Raw genomic sequence first — 22,834 nt, 5'->3', positions numbered from 1 at the left:
GATTCCTGTATTTTTTATACAGATTGGAATAATTTTAGACCAAATAATGCATATATAAAGAAGTGAGCGTCCTGGTAGTTGAAGTTAAATAAAATTGATAGAAGATAGAATTGATCAGTTAACTGAATAGATACAATATGAAATCAGTTTATCAAATGGCCTTCTCAAAATGAATTTCTAGAATTAAAATAATATATAAAAATCATGGCTCTATACTCAGTCATACTCCAAAAATAAAATGTTTTACGCTAAGAGATTTTAGAGGCTTTGTAATACACAGGAAACACTGTGTGTGTTTGAGAGCAGGAACCATTATGGACTCAAATAGATTTAGCATGGGATTATACGTCACTGCTTTAACCTGCAATTTCATTCAGCAAAGACTGAAACTATTTTTCATTATGGAAATGGTTTCAGCGAGTCAATAAATTGTTGTAAATAAAAAAAACAAATCCAAACCCATAAAAAAAAGATGTTGGTTGGCCTACGTTTTTTTTTTTTTTTTTTCCTGTGACAAGTTAGAAAATCATGTTGGAAAGGCGTCTTCCCTCCTGAACGCCTGCCAATTTAAATCTCCCTCTCTCTGCGATGCAACTTCCGCTTTCAGCACCATGTACAGCGCCGTCACCCTCATTTTTTCATCGAGAGCTTATACGGCAGCTTGAGGCGGGGAGGTAAACTTTTGGCAATATCAGAGTGAAGGTTTATAGCCGTGTATACGACAGTGTTTGCGCGTCTTTAGCCCAATGTTCATCTCAGTCCGTCGCAGCGATAAATAAGTGCGGCCACACGGAGAGCGAGGGGAGAGGCGCGGAAGATAGAGGCTCCCGATATGAACTGAATATGCACAGAGACGATTCCGTGAAACAGATCTGTCGCTTTCTGCTACGGGGTCGCTGAGGGATAAAGACAAATAATAACAAATATTAAAAAAAAATATATACAATAAAAAAAGAGAGAGAAAAGAATCGAGCGACTTCCACAACGCAAGAAGAGAGCCGGGAGCGAGGAAAGGACTGCTGTGCGGGGGGACGCAAAGGGACTCGATCTGCATGTGAGACCGCTGGTCCACACACACCGGAGGCAAGAGATGCAGCCTGCGAGCAAGCTCCTGACTCTGATTCTCCTCATCTTCATGGGCACAGAACTCACCCAAGTAGGTTTTTTTTTTTGTTTTAATTTAAACGCCATTTTCCACCTTATGTGTGTGTGTGTGTGTGTGTGTTTTTTTTGTTGTTTAAAAAAAAAAAAAAAAAAAAAAAAAAAAAAAACCGATTAATTGGCTTCCAGATCCGTTCAGAGATTACCGGGTTACCTCGTATAAAGAGCCCCGGTGAATTAGCCCTCTACCCCGCTTAAACAGATTAACGGGTGGGATTACATGATGTGAATACATTGTGCTTGACGGGCGCGGATAGATCCAGAAGAGCCCTGCTCAGTCTCTCCACCACCGGGGCTGTTAAACCGGCCACATACAGAGGGAAACATAGCGCGATCTATCAGTTTCCTCATTAGCAGACAGAGTCAGAATAATCAGCTGCTGGTTTATTGTTCTAGTGCAATGTGTTGCCTGTAGCTTTCTTTTAAAAAGGCCATTGTTGTGGCAGAGTATGGGCTGCTGCTCTTCAGGGCTCAACAATCAAATGCAGTGTCTCAGAGAAGGTGTTTTGAGCATGCTCAGTGACCACACTGTGACTTACTGTTGCCTGTGTGTGAGGGGGAAGAGAACATTTAGTCCAGCAATGTAAAGCCACACACAGCTCAGTAGTAAACAAAATCACTGCTCAATATAATGCATCTCTGTGATTCTTCACTGGAACTAGTGATTACTTCCTGCTATCTAAAAAGCCATTTGCAGCAATACATATAATAGTTACTGTTGCATTAAACTGTTGCCTTTGTAGATGCTCACAATCAGTAAAAGGTTGGGAGGGGGGAAGAGCAAGGGATTAAAATTATTTATTGCAGGGCCCTGCCACCACTGGATTGAAGAATTTGATGATTTAATTGCCCTTGCTTGAACAGAGACTCATATTTCATAGGCTTCACTGTCGTGTGAATCCATTTGTGGTTGGTAATTGGAGACTAAAAAATCAAATGTGCCACTGAGGTACTATCAATAAAGTAATCTCTACTCCCAGTGTATCCGTGATATACTCTGCTCCAAGTGACAAACTCAATAAAATGTGTTGGGGAAGTAGGCTGCAGCAAAACCCTGCTGGCCCTGATAGCCAGATGTGTTAGAACAATATTGATATAATATTGCCCCGACAGAAATATGCCAGCAATTGATTTCCCCCCGAATTTATGAGAAACGTCAGTTTCGCTGTGAGCGGAACATTTTTTATTCATAGAGCAACAGCTTGGCTTTGACATTCATGTGGAATTTGATTTGTAAATTGATCGAAGCTGTAAGCTTACACACAGTTATTACTGCTGTTATTTTATCTCCCCTGCACTGAAGCATCAAATGTGTAGCCTGTGATGTGAAGTGGACTTGCAGCACAGCAGCAGAGTGCACAAAAAAATGCTGACACAATCGAACAATGTGGCTATTTGCACTGATTGATGGAAGCCATCCGTCAGAGGGGAGAGGGAAACAGAGCGTGTTACACTTTGGGTTTCAGGCTGCTCGCTGCGTGTCCTGCACGGTGCAGGCCGGGGGCCCGCGTTACGGTGACAGTCTCTCTCTGATGGCCTGAGAGTGTGTGTCATCTGCTTGAAGGTAAGTCGATATTAGTCCACAGCCTGCCTGTCTGCTCCCTTCCAGGAGAACAGAAACACAAGAAACACTGACAGGCTCTTTTTATACTGCCCCTGCTTTAGTAACCTGCAACACATTTCACTGTAGGACGGCCAGGCCTCTCCACATCCCTTCGCTGCTTGAAGACAGATATAAAAAGTGAGAGGTGTATCCAGAGACAGAGAGAGCCTTTTATTGCCAGATTACTCATCAGGAAAAAAAAAGCATCCAGGCAGTATGGCCTCAACCTTTTGATGCTGAACAATAATGCCCTCTTAATGACCACATTAACCACCTTGCTTCAGAAGTCTCAAGTTTCAGACAGTGTGGGGCAGCTGTGGCTCTTTTCTTAACATCTGGCCGAGGGAGCAGGGAGACGCCTGATTAGCAGCACACTCTCCCCTTTAATTCTGCCCACATTCATTCACCTCTCTCCTCTCTGCTGAGGGATTTGGCAACTGCCTGGTGTTCACACAGGGAAGAATAGTAAGCAGCCAGAGCGGCATCTGGTCCTCACCTAGTGGCTCCCCCATGGCTACAGGCCCACATCCTAAAGCATCTCTCTGACACCTGACAAAACAGATGGCAGCGGTATAGCTGCCCCTGACACGTTGACACCATGCAACCTACATATTATCCTACAAACACCCATCATGCAAAGAAAAACCGTGCAACATCTGCTCATGTCAAGGCCTTAGATTTGTGTGCAGTTAAATATTGTGTAGATTTTTACATTTGAAAAAATTTAGTTCCAATATTTTAATGCACATGAAACAACTAAATATACTTTGCAAACAGGTGCACATCTTTGCCACTCAAAATTAAATTACATGGGTGTCCAGCAAGGAGAACGTTTCTGAAACTGAAGGATTTTTAATGTATGAAACTAAGAAAAATCAATCCGGTTTTATGTGAGAAACTGAGATGGAGTTGAGCTGAATTGCAATATGCGTGGTGTGATTGGCAGCTGGGGTTGAAGCTATTTATTATTCAGTATGGCTGGTTGAGCGATGAAGCAAGAGAGGGAGAGAGAGAGAGAGAGAGAGAGAGAAAGCGAGCAGAAGTGGAGTAGGTGGAGATATGGTGCCTTTTGTAGTGCACTTGCAGGTTGGGAAAGTAATTTTTTTTTTTGCTACTTTATGAGCATGATCCCACTGTATGTGTATACAGTCTCAACACCTGTTTGCTATAATGCAATACAGTATAACAGCTCAGCCAGGAATACAACTTTTATCAAGCTTTAATGCTGCATTTTTGTTTTGTCACTGAATTATATTGTGAGATGTGCCTGCCTGCACCTTTAAATCATAACTTGTGTCTTCATGTTGCACAGTGAAAATAACATCAAAGCCACACCTATACAGAACAACAGCAAAAAAATTACCATATAATTTGATCAACACCCCTCTCTCTCTCTCTCTCTCTCTCTCTTTATGCAGAGGTATTATATTAGACTGCATAACTGATTGTTCTGCAGGTGTTGCTTTTATTACGTCTACACATTTGGGATCTTGTAGACAATTATAAATCCCCACTTCTTTTGATCCTTGTGCACGTGTAGTGTAACTCTAATGAAAGAGCATTGTTTTCATGTACAAACCTCCCTATAAATCTCTCTGGTAAATAGGCCGACCGACTGGCTGGTGACTGAATGACTAATTGATTTGTTCCATGAGTCAATCATCTTTTATTAGCGCACCTGTGGCGTCCCTCCTGATGCTGCTGCGTTAAATACGGAGCTCTGAATACAGAGCGGTGGGACCTGAGCTTTTTGAGGGCGTCTCTGTGAATGGGATCCGCAGCAGAGAAGCTTAGAAAACGAAGTGATGTCCATTAGGAAAAAGCTGGTGTCTGCTGTACTGAACTGCACCACATTACACAGGACTAGACCTGGGCTGGACAGCGTTGCACTGACCCCCACTGATTCTTCACACTAACCTGTGGAACCATCACTTCACTGAGCTCTCACCTCAAAGGCCACAAAGAAGTGGGAGAGATGAGAGAGAGAGAGAGAGAGAGAGAGAGGGTTGGAGTGGAGAGAAATATGGAGGCGCGGTGAGCTTTAACTTTCTTTCCATTTTTGAGTTAACCAGAAAAATGCATTATGGAGCCGACAGAAATAACTGTGGACACAGAGCCACTCCTGCTATTCTGGGGGCCTCATGTATCATGCAGTACTGCAATTTAGCCCATAGGCTGGAGTATTTGCCTAAAGGCTGATGTGGACCTCGGCTCTGAACAAATGAATTATTTGTCATTTGTGAACATTGACTATTTATCCTGTTATAATGAACTCTCCAACTGTTTAAAGCGCCACTCTCATCACAAAGATGCACCAGTTAACTAAACTTGGTTGTGCAACTGCAATGATCTGAGCAGCAGCAACTAACTAATGCATAAACTAAATGTCAGTCAAATGTGATGAGTATTTTTATTTTTATTTTGAAGGATATATTTGTTGCCTGTTATCCGCCTCTTCCTTTCAGTATAAAAGCCCTCCCTCCCTCCCTCCTTTTTTTTTTTTTTTTTTTTTTTAATTCCAGCAACGCCAAAATCAGCTACACGATGGCGCCAGAGTCTCACGAATTAAAAGCTCATCCTCAGTTTTGAGCTGAAGGCTTCCAGCATGCCATCAATAAAACAGCCAACAGTCCTTACAGCCCACTGTCATTGCATTGCGACATTTTTGCACAAGAGTTTCGTGCGCATTTTGACATGCAGGCCTGACTTGTTTAAGTTTAAATGAAGGCTACTGTTACCACGAGGAATCCGAGGGGGTTCCCGAGAGCCTCTTCCTCTTTTTGGGGCACCGGAGAGAGAAATGTCACTGTCTGCTATAAATAATAACTCAGCTTCAGTGTCGGCCGACCTCGGCTCATTGTCATTCCCTCTGGGGACCGTCAGTGTCGGCCAGCTTTGGGCGACACAGACGCAATTCCAGATATTACCACGAACGGACCCCAACCTGGCTGACATCATTGCGTCTGGGCGATATAGATAGATCCGTAGTACCTCCTCCTTCTCCTCCTCTCATCCATTCGGAGCAGCCTGTGTGTGTAGTCAGTGGCACTTAATCACAGAGCGCACCGAGGCAGGAGGCGGACCGTCGGGCGTGAACGAAATAGTAACGGTGAACCGGAGAAGCAGCAGTGTGCGGGACAACGCGGACAGAGGAGCTATCCAGAGGACGTTTCCCCCTCCAAAAGCTGCTCTGGGTGTTATCCGCTCCCTTTCTGTATCCTCCACTGGAGCAAGTGTTGCAGCTCTATCCCTTCGTCCCTTTTCCTCCACTTTCGGTCGTCTTTCGCCGCGTCCGACTCGTTCGCCGCCAGGACTTCACTGGAGATGTCCAAAAAAAGACCCGCCGAGCCGGAGTCCCGGGTGAAACAGCAAGCTGCTCTGGGCACCATGACTCGCCTCCCTTGTTTCTCGCTGGAGTCTGTAGAATGAAGACGGCTTGAATAAAGTCCAAGCAGAGCGCAAAGATGTCGGTGCCTTTGCTGAAGATCGGCGTCGTGCTCAGCACCATGGCGATGATTACCAACTGGATGTCGCAGACCCTCCCCTCTCTGGTGGGGCTCAATACTACCAAGCTCACGGCGGCACAGGGAGGCTATCCAGACCGGAGCACAGGAGTAAGTGCGCTTAGTTTTGCATATTTCCTGCGGCTGGTTGGCGTTTTTCTTTCTTTTTTTCCCTTTTTTTTCTGAATGAATGGCGACTGTTGCAACCTAATTAGCTCCAATCCAAAAATAGGCAGCATGAGATTTGAGTGCGTTTGATTCATACTTAAGAGGAGAAATTCTGTCAGCGTGATGCGCTCTTGCAGGGCGCATGTAAAAGTAAAAAAAAAAAGAAGAAGAAAAGAAACAGTTGGAGAGGCATCATAGAAATCTTAGTCCTGCGTTTTGATGTGGCTCCAGCTGCCACTGGGCTGCTGGCTCCTGTCGGTAGCCCTGCACTAAGTGGAAAGTTATCTCCTGGTTATTATTTCTGGCACCGATATAAATAAGACATCCAGTTTATAACGGGTTGATGTGACAAATTTCAAAGCAGTGTTATTTTTACTCCCATGAAGCAGCGGGAGTCCTCATTCTTCCTTCCTTCTTTTTTTTTTTTTTTCCCCCCACCGTCTGTGTGAATGGGAGCGCGTCAGAGAAAAGCTTCAGTTACAGAGTCAAAGATGAAGCGTCTCTTTGTTCCTCTGTCAGACTCCCGGCTCCGGCTGGATCCTGGGCTCAAGTCTGCGCCGGGGTGATGTTATGAGCGCTCTGTCAGGTGGAGGTTAAATGTAGAACAATGGATGCTGAAGGCGAGTAAATAAATAAATATGTAGTAATGGAGGAGGATGCAGTGCATCCTGATTTATTATGTTTCAAATTTTTTTTTTAATTTTTTTTTTCACTAAAGTAGATTTCATTTCGTCATTTTTGTCAGTGAGCAGTGTGACAGCACCGAGCCTGTGTTTCAGATACACACTGAGGATTGAAGGCAGCTGCCTGATAGTGGTTTTCTTTGTCTTGTCAGCACATCCTCTGGTAGAAACTGTGCAGCTTGACTAACAGCCGCTCCGATTGCTCCTTTTTGGATTGTGTGAAGTCAAGTCCTTCTCGCTAATTGAATCAATCAGCAGGTCTGTCCACTGATCATTTTATTGCTGATGCCTGATGAATGTATTGTCAAAGTCATTTAGTCTTATCCAATCAGCAGGTTAGAAACTGGAGTTGTTTCTCGGGGGGAAAGAAGCAGAGAAAGAAGAAGAAGAAGAAGAAGAAAAAAAACCACCCTATCTTCCTGACGTCAGACATTTCACACTTTACTCTCAGGAGCTTTCACACACACCCAACCCATCTGGATAATGGGAGTAGCTTCAGCGTGTACATGTGATTGGCTGCATCTTCCCTTTGTGTGGCTTTAAAATATACAGTGTGATGGTGCAGACCGGGTGGAGCCTGGCGGTTTGTGTCGTCCACATGGCGATGAGTGCATTACAGCTGTAGCATGAAGCAGGCACCGCACACACACAGCGGGAAAAGCAGTGAAGAATCGAGTCTTACTGGCTTTAATTATCTCTTAAACAAATATAAGAATGTGTCAACCTTTCATCTTTGTCTGAGCGGTTTTTCTTCACCATTCAACTCCTCTTTTTTTTTTCCTCTTCCTATCCAATCCTCTGTCCTCAGGTGTTGCCAGCAAACCCAGAGGAGTCGTGGCAGGTGTACAGTTCAGCCCAGGATAGCGAGGGAAGGTGTGTCTGCACTGTGGTGGCGCCCCAGCAGTCCATGTGTTCACGGGATGCCCGCACCAAACAACTGAGGCAGCTGTTAGAGAAGGTAATTACCCGCTTAACTCCTCGGCAACACACGGCCCCGGCAATCAAAGTCGTACAACGCCCAGAGTGGCCACCTTTACTCCTTTTTATCCTCCTCACACACCAAAGACAAAGACACGTGCACGCCGACATACAGACTAACTCGTGTTTGCGTCTCTCAGTCACCTCTTGCCCGTCGGACAAGAATGGGAATCATGCTCTAATGAGCTCCCTGGAAACCCAACAGGCATCATGGGAAGCAGCTATACACTCAGTCCGTGACTTTCTATTGTACTGCACAGATCCAAAGCAACGCATCTAATGATGCAACCCAGCTCAACACCCAGAGACGGGAAGCTGGGACTACCCCATCAACACAAAAGGAATATTTAAGCACATTTATGAACAAAACCCTTTTCATTTAAGGATGGAAATTATTATTAATGCAGACTGAAAAATACAGACATAAACAGATCTATCCTGAATAATCAGAAGAAGAGCCAAGTTTATGGAGTTTCTGAAACCAAATGTCTTACCAGTATGCATGCTACACTTGCACCATGTGTGTGAGGCCCCTGACTAGCTGACAGATGGATGCCAAGCCAAAAGCAACATATTGAAAGTCTGTTGCATTTTCTCTGCATCTCGTGCTTATTTCTCCAATGACAGCGAGAGACACGGAGATTTAATTAATTACTCTGACCCAATGTCCAGGTCCAGAACATGACCCAGTCCATCCAGGTGCTGGACCAGCGGACCCAGAGGGACCTGCAGTATGTGGAAAAGATGGAGGTCCAGCTCCGCGGTCTGGAAACTAAGTTCAGGCAGGTGGAGGAGAACCACAAGCAGAACATCGCCAAGCAATACAAGGTACGGAGCCACATCTCGAGCCATTGACCTGCCATCCTCTCCAAAAATATTCATAGCTGCTCTGTAGCCCATTACACACAGCCTTACCCATTTTGTGTTTGTGCTCCCACTGTGGAGCCGGCTCAGACTTACCTAAACTACCATACGCATACCCAGAAATCCATAATGCATAAGTAAAGAGGGTAAATGATTGGATTTATAAACTCAGCTGCAAGAATTTGTATTATTATTCCACACTACCTCGCTTTTTAAAACCATCTGATGGAATCCTAAATGGACTGTCAAATAAGGAGATTTGATGGAGAAGCGGTGTACACAGTTATGGTGTGACCTTGTACAGTAGCTGCGTTTCTATTGCAGTTTTGCACAAAATAGAAGCAATTTATATTTTTGGAAAAGTGATTTTATACGAATGAAACTGGGTTTTCTCCTCTCGTGAGATGATTCCAGTTTAAACATAGCAGCGGATTTTCCAGCATCTGCAAAGTGTTGGCGCGGTGATTTCGATTGCAATCACCGCAATAGCCGTTGTAGTATTTAATGGAATGCGACGAGGGCATCCGGGACTACGTGGTGTCGGAAAGGCGCGTCTCTTGTATCCGCCAGCGGCCACGTATCAGGGATTTTTTGGGAGAGATAATAGTGTTTTGGGATGTCATGTGACTACTCATGTCATGTCATGTGACTTAAATGCAGGAAAAGTGTTTCTGTTTGTGAAACATTGCGACTTTGTCGACTAGTCATATACTTTGTTTTAGCATACACTAAATCCTTCAAGGAGTTTTCTCAGAGGTTTACTGTCCAATTCAAATAAAGTAATTTTGAATAAATCTTATGCAAGTAGGACAGGGTATTGAATGAAATTTAAATTTTTTCTCAATCAATTACCTATAATAGTTTTTTAAATCCCAGGGTGATGTCACCAAATCACTTGTTTTGCTTGAAAATGACTTCAAAATTAGAAATATTAATTTTACTTTTGCAATTTCCATAATTAAGAAGCTGGAACCAATCATTTTTTGGCATTCTTGCTCAGAAAATGACTTCCTATTAAACATTTCTCAAATAGTTGACTTTTATTTTGCTGTTAATCAACTAATCAATTAATCATTTCAGCTCTGCCTTTAACAAAAGTTAGTTTAAGGTTCACCAAAGTAAAACTGTCAAAGTTTTCATTTTAATTAGTAACTATTTCATCAAAGAAAAAGTGGATGATTATGATTATGGATTTCATTTAACTACTGCAGAGTTTTTGTACTCAGTGCTACGATGGTAACAAAACAGTGCTGAAGTTCAATACCCAGACCTGTGTGCATTGTATTCTTACCATTCTGAGCCTAAAGCATCTTCAGCGTTCGTGTCATTTTACCTGCACCGATACATCTGTGTGTTGTGATCCTGTCATCTGTGCATGCTCAACAACCTCATGACACCACATTCAGTGCACGTGTGCAATACTCTGTAACCTGTCTTAAGTGCATATACTAAGTGTGCGTGCGTTTGTTTGTTTGTTTGTTTGTGTGTCTGTTAGATAGGTTAGCAAGCTCTAGCCCCTGTCAACAGTTTGTCGTCTTCTTGCTTGCAGGGCTAACTTTAAGACATGTAAAGAGAGCCACAGGGAAGAAGAGGCAGGTCAAATCCAGATTCCCCTGAGCTGGGCCACAGTACTGAGAGCATTTGGGCGTCAAACAGTTAATTTATCTTTAGCACCATTAAGACTAAGAAACCCTACCCCTCTCCCAAACCAACCCACCACTGATCTCTTCCTGCATGTTACTGCTGTTAAAGTTTTTCATCTAAAAGCTTTTTTAAAAAGTAAATACATTTATTCTTATTATTATTATTATTATTATTATTATTATTATTATTACTACTATTATTATTCTTATTATCATTATTATTATTATCATTATTATTCTTATTATTATTATTATCAATTGCTGTTATTCATTTTATTTTCCTTGGCTTTTGTCTATGCATATTTGGTTACTCAACAAATCTATACGTAAAACTATAGACGTAAAATTCGAGACACTTTGTTGTGTGTGACATGTAAAAGCATGTAACCCTTAATACGATGTTGCATTTTAAACGATGATGACCAATAAAGAGCTTTCCCAATTGTTGTCGGTGTACCGAGGGCTTGCTTTTTAACGGCTGGTCACTGCCGGGACGGAGCCACCTGCTCTGCTCGTCCAGCGGGTGGAGAATATTCTCCGGGGTTTGTTTGCTCAGACACACACCTGCACAGACAAAACACAGCTGTTCACAAGACACAAACACCGAACAAGGACACAAACAGGGGGTCTTCATGTCAGTGAAGAGGCAGGATAGAGTCAGAGTAGCCAGGTCAGACAGGTGGTTTTTTTTTTTCCCCTCCTTTTCTTTTTTCTTTTATGGACAGCGGGACTCCTTTTTGTCACGCATGACACTCAACCGAGCTTATTCTAATCCTTTCAGGCCATAAAAGCGAAAATGGAGGAGCTTAGACCGTTGATACCAGTGTTGGAGGAGTACAAAGCCGATGCCAAATTGGTATTGCAGTTTAAGGAGGAGGTCCAGAATCTGACGTCAGTTCTAAGCGAACTTCAGGAGGAGATGGGGGCCTATGACTACGAGGAGCTGCACAACAGAGTGTCAAATCTTGAGGAGAGACTCCGAGCATGCATGCAAAAATTAGGTAGGCACAGAAAGTTGTTGGCACACACTGTGTTTCAGACACATGCATGCACAAACACTCCCACTGACATACAGTATGTTGTGACTGGCCAGAAAGAGACGCTCAGGCATATTCACATGGTGCAGAAACACGATGTGTGTCTGCAGTGATCTTCCACTCACACGCACATTACACAGGCTTATATCATACTCCCATTAGCACTGTTTCATACCTGCCTGCCCGCTAAGGGACTTTGCTACTGGTTTCCTCTTAACACTGTCAAGGTAAACCGATAATGAAGTCCAGTAACGGGCTACGCATGTACTCACAGAACTGGAGTTACATTCTGATAGCTTCTGTATCTTCTGCATCTTTCCTCCTGCCAAGAAACAAGAAAAAAAAAGTGCTGAAGCCACTGGCCATTTGACAGGAAATCGATCAGCACCAATTCTATAATGGATTAAATGGTTCAAACTAGGGCTGCACAATATGCAAAAAAACATTATATTGGGAATATTTTGGCAGATATGACTCATGATTTCAGTTGGAATGATCGTTTTTGCATTTTCACTGCAAAAAAATGGAAAATGTTCCCTGAAGAATCAGATTTTTTTAGGCCGGGGCGTCTCTGCAGCACCACAACGCTTACGGTGCTAACAATACACAGCAATGTTGTGACACATTTGACCTTTTGTCAAAAAAAAAAAACTGCAGCTCCTGCGATTTTGATATTGCACTTGGCCATATTGCGACTCCAGTGATATTTCCATTACTTGTGCAGCCCTAGTTCCAAGCCTTTTGTCTATCAAAAAGCCAAATTCTTGGGTTGTAGCCCCTCAAATTTGAGCCTGTGCTTACATCAATTCCATAAGTGATGTATTTACATCATTGCAAATTGAAAACCTTTTGGGTTTTCCACCATTGATCAGACAAAACATACCATTTGAAATTCCTGCCTCAGGCTCTGGTAAATACTTAAGTTTTCTAACCATTTATACAGTAAGTAATGAATCAAAACATAAATCGATAATGAATGTAAAGTCCTAAAAGGTTTCACGTTAACTTTGCATTTGTTTGGGCATAGCAAATGCAGATTTCTGCATGAATCCCACAAAACTGGCTTCCTGTTAGGAAACTGATGGGGTATGAAAATTCATGATGAGAGCATGTGGAGTTTTACACAGTTACACACACTGGCGGACGCAGAGGAAGAGAGTTACCGCCTCAGCTTACACGTTCCCATCACAGTCTTATCTTTGCTTTTAGCCCCTGTCTCAGTCCCTTCACACCCCTGTCAGGGCCCACAGTGCTAATAGATGCACACCCACACCACAGTGACTAAGATATATTGCAACAGCAGAGACACTTACACGCCGCACATCACAGGTATATTGCGTCCCCCGTTTCAAATTATTCACTGTGCAAGACGACAGAAAGAAATTGGGAAAAGCTTTTGGTTACAATCCCTGCTGTTCTTTTTTTTTGGAGCACTAGTGGAGACAGTGATTGTATTTAAATTGAATATGAGTACAAAAAAGCAGATGCCTTATCTCTGCTCCCCAGTTAATCCATTCTTTTTCTTTATCTGTGCATACACTAGTATTTTCTCACTGGCTTCCTCTCACTACCTCCATGGAGCTGGAGTCCTGTCCATGTTTTCACTCTCAGTTCAATGCACATGCCTCTCCTCACATCTGTGGTCAGACTGCCTAAGATATTAAAGCAGGGAACTGTGGGAGTCACTCCAGTGTGTGTGTGTGTGTGTGTGTGTTTGTGCGTGTGTGCATGCGTGAGAGATCAGACAAGATAAAGGCGAGGTCACCCAGTAAGGGACCGGCTCAGGCAGAACAGAGGGTGGCGATTCCTTTCATCTTCAGACGACTGCAGAGGCACTCATGCATAGTGCGCACAAATACACTCCGGCACACTCCCGTTATTGAGATTAAACTCGCGAAGGTCACTAGTCATATTAGCATCGGGCGGGAACAACAACAGGAAAAAATCTAGAAAAATAGAGAGGGAGTGAGGAATTTAAGTGCTGAATAATAGATAGGGCGACGGGGAGAAACTGAGAGAAGGTGATAAAGTGAAGGCGAGGTGGAAAAGTGAGGGAGCTACCAGGGTCCCCGCAGAGCTGTCCTTCAAGCTGCTTTGTGCCGGAGAGACTAACAGCCCGGCGGCTGCTGGGACACAATGGCCATCGATCAAGAGGACATGCCAGCTTGCTGGGCAATAATCAAATAAATAAATCACCCGGTGTCACGGCCCAGCGATGTGGAGGCACCCAGAGCTTTAGGCAAATCTTGGCCCTTCACAACAAAATACTGATGAATGGAGCAAGAAGGTCATAACTGTACACAAAGCCCTCTGCTACCTGCCATTGCTCTCACCTGCAATTTCCTCTGTAGAGAATAAAATTACAGGCACGATAATATAGTGGGGTTCACATTTCTCTCTCTCTCTCTCTCTCTCTCTCTCTCTCTCTCTCTCTCTCTCAAATGTTCCTTTCCCTTGTTTTTAGTAAAGAATGATTGTTTTATCACAACCTGGATGTTATTTTTTTAAATAACATCCATCAATCACAGTCATCAAGTTAAAGATCTGGGAACTTAGAGACATTAAAAAAAAAAAAAAAAAAAAAAAAAAAAAAAAGTAATAGACTGGGTAAGAAACAGAGGCATTCAGATGATAGACAAGGTTATAAAGCACCTGAAAACTGTTGGGTCAGAAGTATTACATTCAACATTCATGACTAATTAAGACAATAATTAGTTTAAAAACATATTCAGGTATTATTTTCATTCATTTATGAAGAGTTTAATGCTCAGAACTCAGTGAATCATCGGCACTATAGTGGGTGTGGTTTGATCAGATATGATTGACAGTGACCCAGCGACCCTCCCAACTGTCACTGGTCTGATTCAAATCCTTTTAAATCCTGAATGGCGCAAAGAAATATGTGACATCATCAGTTTACAACCGAGCCCCGCCCACTTCCAAGAGCTCAGAGGAAAACAGATCCAGAAGTCTCTCATGTGCAACAACCCAAAACTGTTTCCAACTTTGGCAGAAAATGTCGTGTTCGTGTCGGAGCCCGTCACTCACTGAGTGACTAAGTAAGTTTTCAGGGGCCTTTAAACTAAGCTGCGAGTTGTGGGAAACTAATTTGGAAAAAAAGATGAAGAAGGCAAACGGTCAAATGATTATACAAAGTGCCAAATCAACTTCCTGATTTAACTTTGACCTGTCATACTTGCCGTAGTTGTGCACACAAGGTTTTTTCTGTGCTGTCGACTCAAGCTGCAACAATCTGATCAGTCAATCAACAGAAAATCAATTGAATAATTGTTTTTTAAGCAAAAATTACAAACATTTGCTGATTCTAACTTCTCAAATGTGAGAATTTAATTTTTTCTTTGACACACATAAGAGTAAACTGAATATCTTTGGGTTTCGGATGTTGGTCTAAACAAGACATTTGAAGACATCAGACAAATAATGACATTTTATAGACAAGACAACGAACTGATTAACTGAGAAAATAATTGATTGACTGAAAAATGAAATTGAAATTGAAAGAATCCATATGGGCAGTCCTACTATTGGGTGACATTTCGGGTGTGTTTTTATCTCCAAATGGATGTGGATTACAAGCCGATCGCCCGTCAACCATCAACATAGTTGCAGCCTTTCCTGATCTCACTTCGGTGAGCACAGTGTTATCAGTCCTGATAAAAAAAATCACAGTCAGAACTACAAAAATAAAACCCATGTTTGTTCCTCATCCACAGCAAATCTGTATCTAAATCCTCACATGTCATAGTAAAGGTTGATGTGTTTTTGTCAGACCAGCTCCAGTTCCCATTAGGGTTTTCCATTTGCTCTGCCCTCTGCTTCGGGCACCAGGCAAATTCAGGCCAAATGGAGATTAGACCCTGTGTGTGGATCTCCTGAATGCAGATCCACCCCCACGTCCCCCCCTCCCAGCAATAGTAGTTGTCATCTAAAGATAGAGGCATGATTAGAGAAAAGAAATAAATAAATCAATGGCCAGTGTATTACTGCGGCCTCTAATCCCACCGAGGGTTATGTAAGGGACTCAACCTCCACTAGAAATAGTAGACGCTGCTCATGTGGCCATGTGTTTGTCTCTCAGCCGCCGCTGAGGTGTGATGCCCACACATACTCACAGGCACGACATGTCGCACACAGAGGCAGACAAACGCTCCAGCATGTATACAAAAGCACAAGTTTCATTGCTAGTTTCCTGTCTCGTCTTCCACCTACACAGAGGAAACAAAAAACCCAATCTGGGATTTCATGACTATAAAGTAAAATGACATTTCACAACAATGGAAAGCAAGAGGGGAGGATGGGGGATGAAGAGAAAGAGGGAAGAACAGTGTTACAGTGAAGGGGTTAATGGATGCAGCGCTTCACAGAGATAGATGCTAATGAAACCCCTAAAATGAGCCGTCGTCACAGTCTCACTCTTAAATTAGCATATCAAAACGATTCATTACATTCATAGGAAAAAAATTAGCTCATCAGAATCATCTAATTGACCTTTTGTCTCGCAGAAATATCCTCTGAAAAATGGCCCACGTCCAAATGACTGGGAGGTGCTGCAGTGTCGAGAAGTGTTGTTGTTTGGTGAAATCGTGTCTCGTGTTTTCTGTGTGTGTGCTCATCAGGAAAGAAGAAAAAAAAAAGGAGGACATTAGTGTGACCAGCTCTCAGTCACGAGGGGCACAGAACCCAGTGTTAGTTTTGTCAAATTCACATCAACACCTCAGTCAACACTAATTAGCACTACAGCAGCTTACAAGCAACACACAGAAGCAGAATACACGCACACGCGCACACACACACACACACACACACACACACACACACACACAGCTGCCCCCTTTTCCCTTCCCTCTCACTTCCTCACACATCCACACACAGAGTAAAACAGCCATTAGCATGTGTGTACTGAATAATAAACACCTCCTGTACAGTACGTGCAGAGAGAAAAAGGCAGAGGCATGGCAACAAGCCGGACATCCAGTGTGCCCTCACGCTTCAGGCACTGTCGTTTGGATTTAATGTAAATGAAAGTGAAACTCCTTGTAATAGATTGTGAATCAGTCTAAATACCCAGGCGGGTGCTGCTCTAGATGTTCCCATTTCACTTCTTTCTCTGCAGCGTGCGGGAAACTGACGGGCATCAGTGATCCCATCACCATCAAGACGTCCGGATCCAGGTTCGGCTCCTGGATGACTGACCCTCTGGCACCCGAGGGAGATACACGGGTATGTACGGCCGCACACATTAGACACACAGTACGGGTGGGAATCACCTCCTGATGAGATGTTTAATTAAGTTCGAGGTACGGCTGAGTAACGAACCTCTGTGGGCACCAAAAAATTAGGATTTTTTTGTTCAGATTTTATTCAGACAAAGTTCATGTGTGGCTGTTTTGACATTATTTAACATTTGAGATTTTGTTTCTTTTGTTAAATGAAAAACATGCTACTTTTTCTCTGTTGCTACCAGAGTTAGCACTAGTTCTGGAAAAAAAAAAACAATACCCAGAAATACCCAGTTCCACATTTTGGGAAATACATTTGTTCACTTTTGAGAAATAGATGAGAGAAACATGAAGCTACAGCCACCTTCTCAACAGCACCTCTAAAGGTCACTGATTAACATGTTATGTCTCGTTTGTTTAATCTGTACAAACCTAACCATAAATTGTGGTTTCATTGGGGGGGGGGGGCAACAAATAATCTGGGTACATAACCACTCATAAAACCAGCTGTGCCCCCCCCCCTGTTTCCAGCTAACCGGCTGCTGGCAGCTGTTTTGATGGATACAGATGAGAGTGGTATCGACCGGGTAGTTGGCATCCGATAAAGCAAATAAGCATTTCTCAAAATGTCAGACTATTTCTTTAAGATGCCCATTCGCCCTGTTTATGGTGATTGTTTAGGTCCATCTTGTAATCTGACCCCGCTGCTGGAGGCAGGACACCAGAGGAGTGAATGTGTTTCTTCAGCCCAGCTCTTTCTCTGTGTGTGTGTGTGTGTGTGTGTGTTTGTTTTGTACACTCTGATAATAATTAAAACCAGAGTCATTACATCCCATTATGATGGTGGTATAAATGTTAAACGATTCCACAATCCATGCAACACATAGGAAATTAACATACCGATATTTGACCTGCACAAACTGGGGTAGAAAAAACAAAAATGTTCTCACTGGCTGTGAACCTTGAATGCTGAAGCACCTCTCCCCCCTTTTAAGTACCTGAATATCTGCAACACAAATAATCTCCCTGACGTGAAAGTTAATGATGACCTTCACCTATGATCAAGGTCATTGCTCAGTGAGAAATGTAAAAGTCTGTGTTAAATGGTCATGTGATTGCCACCTCGCCGATCGCAGCTTCTGCTGTCCGCTCAATAAATGGGTCCGCTTGCATCACAGAGACACATTAAAACGAAATGCCAGGGATAAATCTATATGGTTTTAACGGGAAGCTGCCCAGCGGACGAGGGAGGGAGGGAGGGAGGGAGGGACGGAGCTGGAGCTGGAAATAAAGAAAGTTTATTTGTCTGCTGAGCATGAACACGCTCTTTGTGCACCCGCTTTATGAGACACTTTAATAAGAGACAGAACTCTCAATGTCACATGGGAGGAAAAAGGATAAAAACTTGAAGAGAACCAGCAGCATGCAGTGCAGGATCTGTGTAAATTTGCAGTTCGCTTCCTGAAGGCTAATTGTCATGACAACACAGGCTGTTTAAAAGTGTATATTTTAAAAAATTCACAGCAGCAAGGCCGAAGAGTACTGCTGACTAAGATTAAATTTAGCATACAGTGAAGACAACTTTTTTTTTTTTGTAGAAACTAATACATTTTGAACAGAACACATGAAAGATGTGCTGCGTTATCAAAGAGCAGAAAAGGAAGAATGAGTCTAATTGATGGGAGCAGACAGGCCTGCTTCCCTTCTTTTCATCTCCTGGTTTCCTCACCTTGGCTTTTTTTTTTTCTGGGCCCGTGGAGACCCGCTTCCTTTATGTGAACTGTTTTTTAAGTCAATCACAGGAGCATGTGGAAGCAGGTAGGGGAAGGGCTTCAGGTGTCTCAGTCCCACTGAGACCGAGGAAGTGTTTGAGCCTCCAGCGGCTCCGGGATGAGAGCTCTCTGCCCACCACCACAGGGGCCAACAGGAAGCTGGGTCGAAGCAGCTGAGACGAGCTTTTTATCTGGAATGATGGGCATTATCCCTGCGGGGCCCGGCTCATGCCACCCTGCGGCTGTCATCCTCACTGTTTGTATTCAGAAGCTGCCAGATCTCAGCTTCGTCTGCTCCTTCAGGAAGTCTCAGCGCTAACTTAATTGGGATTCTTGTTGACGTTGTGATTTGATTTATTCTGTGAGTGATCGGCATACAAGATTTTGATATTCACAAAGGCACGCTGACAGATGATGATGATCCGGTCTCTAGCTGTGAAGCACTGCTGTGTGTGATCCTGCTCTGATTCCTTCTTTCTTCTTGTTTAGGTCTGGTACATGGACGGTTACCACAACAACCGTTTCGTGCGGGAGTACAAGTCGATGCAGGACTTCATGACGTCAGACAACTTCACGTCCCACCGCCTGCCCCACCCGTGGTCAGGAACAGGACAGGTGGTCTACAACGGCTCCATCTACTTCAACAAGTTCCAGAGCCACGTCATCATCAAGTTCGACTTCCGCACCTCCTCCATCAGCAAGTCCCGGCAGCTCGACTACGCCGGCTTCAACAACGCGTATCACTACGCCTGGGGGGGCCACTCTGACATTGACCTAATGGTGGACGAGGGAGGCCTGTGGGCTGTGTACGCCACCAACCAGAACGCCGGCAACATTGTCATCAGCAAGCTCAACCCCAACACGCTGCAGATCATCAAGAGCTGGACCACCAACCACCCCAAACGGAGCGCGGGCGAGTCTTTTATGATCTGCGGCACGCTCTACGTCACCAACGGCTACTCAGGAGGCACCAAGGTCTACTACGCCTACTCCACCAACTCCTCTACCTACGAGTACATCGACATTGCCTTCCAGAATAAGTACTCGCATATCTCCATGCTGGACTACAACCCGCGTGACCGCGCCCTCTATGCTTGGAACAATGGCCACCAGGTGCTCTACAACGTCACACTGTTCCATGTTATCCGCTCAGAAGAACTGTAACCGTGGAAAATGGATTACATACATAAATACATATTGTCTGTGTAGAGATCTCCCCATATACAAGAATATATCTGCGAAAGAAAAAGACTCAATGGCAAGACCATTCTATTTATAATATCAAATAACTTTTACTGAGAGACTGAATCAACAGTGAATGCAAAGTGGATTGAATGTGCATATACAGGACACTGAGAAAAAAAATCTAACATTGAAGGGTTTCATTCCAAAATGTGATATATTTGTTATAGAAAAAATTATCAGTTGATATCACAAAATCACTGTACTGAACCATCTTGTAAATAAAAGACTTAATATGAATTCTAACTTTAAAAAGTGACTCATAGTAAACTTTATTTTAATAGCTGCCATCATTTTGTTAGAGGTATTTTATTTTGGAATGAAACTCTTTGTTTGCCGCATAGAAAATGATTGTAAAAGTAGACTATATATCAGATGTAAAAGAATAAGAACAGATGCCAAAAAAATCACGCCTTTTTTTTTTTAATATAATGGAATATCACCCTAAGCTCATTCCCGTGGCTCTGGTTCTTCTGCAGAAATCCTCCCTGCTGAACTTTTCTTTTGGTCAGTGAGGAGAGAGGTGTGTGTGTGTGTTTGTTGGGGGGGGGGTCCTAAGACAAAGACTGTTGGTAATAAAAAACTGTTGGATCCCCCCCCCAGGTCCCATGGACAAGGCAGAAAAGTGGGAGGTCAGTCTAGTCAGAGGACTTGATAGCCTGATGGGTGCAGTCTGTCATATCATTTTTATCAAGTACAGTAGCAAATCAAAAGTCTGTAGAGTAACAGCAAACAACAATAACAACATCCACTAAAAGACCTGAAGGCACTGACTGTTGGCAGCGCTGTTGTTTGAGATGATTTTCCTGTGTTAGTGACTTTGTGTGAAAAAGGCTTTCTTTTGCATGAGTGTTTTCTATCACTCCGGTATGCTCTTCTGAATGTCTTTTGCTGTATGATACTATAAAAAAAAAAAAAAAAAAGAAGGGTGGGGTGGGAGGGGGAACAAGGTACAACACCTTGGGGATTTGAGGTTTTTGCAAAGATATTTCTTTTTACTCCAGCTTCTTTCTATTCGGTTCCTGTTTTGTTTATTTCTATTTCTTTGCAATCATTTTTTTTTTTTCCAAATGTTCTTGTATCACTGTAACTGTTGGCACCGGTTTGGCCTCTCTGTATTTGTTTATTTGGACTGTGTGGGAGGAATCTATCTCTCACATCTAACTCACATCTCTCTGAAGAAAAAAAAACAACAAAAAAAAACAAACAAACAGAATGTATCAAGTCTTGTATCCTGGGAACCTGGTCCTCCTATCTTAAATTCACATCATGCGCCTGTAGTAGGGAGAGGTTGTTTTCTTTTTTTCTTTTTTTTTTAGAGGATTATCCTGTCTCATGTCATGTATCCCCCCACTGCTAGTGAAGGATAATGCTGTTTAAATGTATACCCTTGCCGAGGACAAAAGCTTTCCACTCTTTTTGCGCTTTGCTGGACATGTGTTGTATCTGAGATGAGATAGTTAATGATTCGTGTCAATAAAAACAGAGAAATCTGACACACGCATTGTTGCCTTAAAAAAAGCCGCAAGCTGCCATGTGACAGCACACTTAGTGCATGGCCGTTCATATGGAGATCACTTTTAACATCACAGCTAATGCTCTTATTTCCTGCCCTTTGGGCCACCCTTTGACATTATAGAGAGTGGTCACTCGGTTCTTTTGTTGAGTTGTCGGGGAAGATTACGCTTTTACAGACTCTGTCATATCTTACTCAGTTCAATGCACTCAAGGGTTTTTGCTGCTACAGCCTTAGTTGATCTGGTACGACCAGCGTCTGGTGGTGCTGTATAGTCAGTTCCTTAGGCTCGCTTTAAAGTTCCTCTCCAGACACTTTTTAAACTTTGTAAAAATACTAAATGCTATGATTAATTTTTAGTTTAACACATAAAAAGTGTTAGCGGCTGTGCCGATGGAAACTGTTGCTTTCTATGCTGACAAGGCCTCGGTGACCGGTGAAGGAGCAGCGCGTGTTAAGATAGTTATTTAGAGGAAACATTGGAGAGACTCAGCCACGTGTTTGAGCCTCAGTCAGACCCAGACTCAGATGAGGAGTTTGTTGAGACCAAAATCGGCGACTAGCAGACATATACGGTTAGCATCTTTTTATCTGTTTATGTTGTTTGTTAGCTCACAACTGGCAGTGACTCACAAAGTACTAGTGGCAGTACTAATTCAAACTCTTGCTCTCTGTACTGACGCATGATCCCAAATGATGGGATTGGTTCTTTTAGCTGTGTGACGTATGAATCCCTGGCTGTCTGAATCTGTTTTTATGAGACTGTCGTTGGTTCGCTGCAGTTTCAGGGTGGAAATGCACAGTCATGGTTTATTGCTTATTTCGCTCATGAAATGTTTTGTATTATATTAAAAAAAAAAAACACAACATGGACACGTTAAAGTCGGAGGGGGGTCTTTAAGGAAATACATAAAACATCCAACCCTGTAGAGTTTAGCAGCTATGACAGCTTTTATTTCACTATTTGCTTCTGTCACTTTAATAATCACAGTGGCAGCATTTTGAACATGGCCACTAGATATCAAGTACTTCAAGGTTTAATTGGCTGCTGAACAATTGCAAGTACAAAGTTTTATTTATCAGCGTTTCACAGCGTTATCAACTGGAATAACCCGTTTGTGTTTCCTTTCTTTTCTATCACTTGACATTTCTTTCATTTGCATGTTGTGATGTCTTCTTATCAAGGCAAAACTGTCCACTTTTTGTTCACTCAACAGTTGTCTCTCTTTTGATCTCCACTCTGTTTCACTTACCCCCACCACCACCACCCTTCTTTTTCTCCTTCATCCTTCAGCCAGTCTATCTTTCCCGCTCTTTGTTGCTCCCACTCCCTCACTGCCTCTTAGTCCTCTGATGTTTCAATCGATGAATAAATGATTGCTTCTATTTTCACTCCGAGTGCTTGGCCAACACAAGCTGCTTTG

The 22,834-nt window shown here is 43.0% G+C and overlaps 1 protein-coding gene across 2 annotated transcripts; it reads left to right on the top strand.

Annotated features, from left to right (window-relative positions):
• The first annotated feature begins 596 nt into the window (after nucleotides 1–596).
• olfm1 (olfactomedin 1) lies at nucleotides 597–20,798 on the top strand. 2 transcript variants are annotated; one of them, XM_022744029.1, is made up of 6 exons: nucleotides 597–1,156; nucleotides 7,927–8,076; nucleotides 8,769–8,924; nucleotides 11,385–11,604; nucleotides 16,775–16,881; nucleotides 19,142–20,797. In XM_022744029.1, the coding sequence occupies exons 1-6, from the start codon at nucleotides 1,091–1,093 to the stop codon at nucleotides 19,814–19,816; spliced, it is 1,374 nt and encodes a 457-aa protein (XP_022599750.1). In that variant the 5' UTR covers nucleotides 597–1,090; the 3' UTR covers nucleotides 19,817–20,797. The 2 variants fall into 2 exon arrangements, with proteins under 2 accessions (XP_022599750.1, XP_022599748.1); XM_022744027.1 differs by lacking the exon at nucleotides 597–1,156 and adding an exon at nucleotides 5,577–6,378 and having other exon boundaries at nucleotides 19,142–20,798.
• The last annotated feature ends 2,036 nt before the right edge of the window (nucleotides 20,799–22,834 follow it).

This window comes from Seriola dumerili, unplaced genomic scaffold (assembly GCF_002260705.1).
Source record: "Seriola dumerili isolate Sdu_G_001 unplaced genomic scaffold, Sdu_1.0 BDQW01000074.1, whole genome shotgun sequence".
Taxonomy (NCBI): domain Eukaryota; kingdom Metazoa; phylum Chordata; class Actinopteri; order Carangiformes; family Carangidae; genus Seriola; species Seriola dumerili.
The sequence above is the reverse complement of the archived record's forward strand: the minus strand, read 5'-3'. Positions and strand labels throughout refer to the sequence as shown.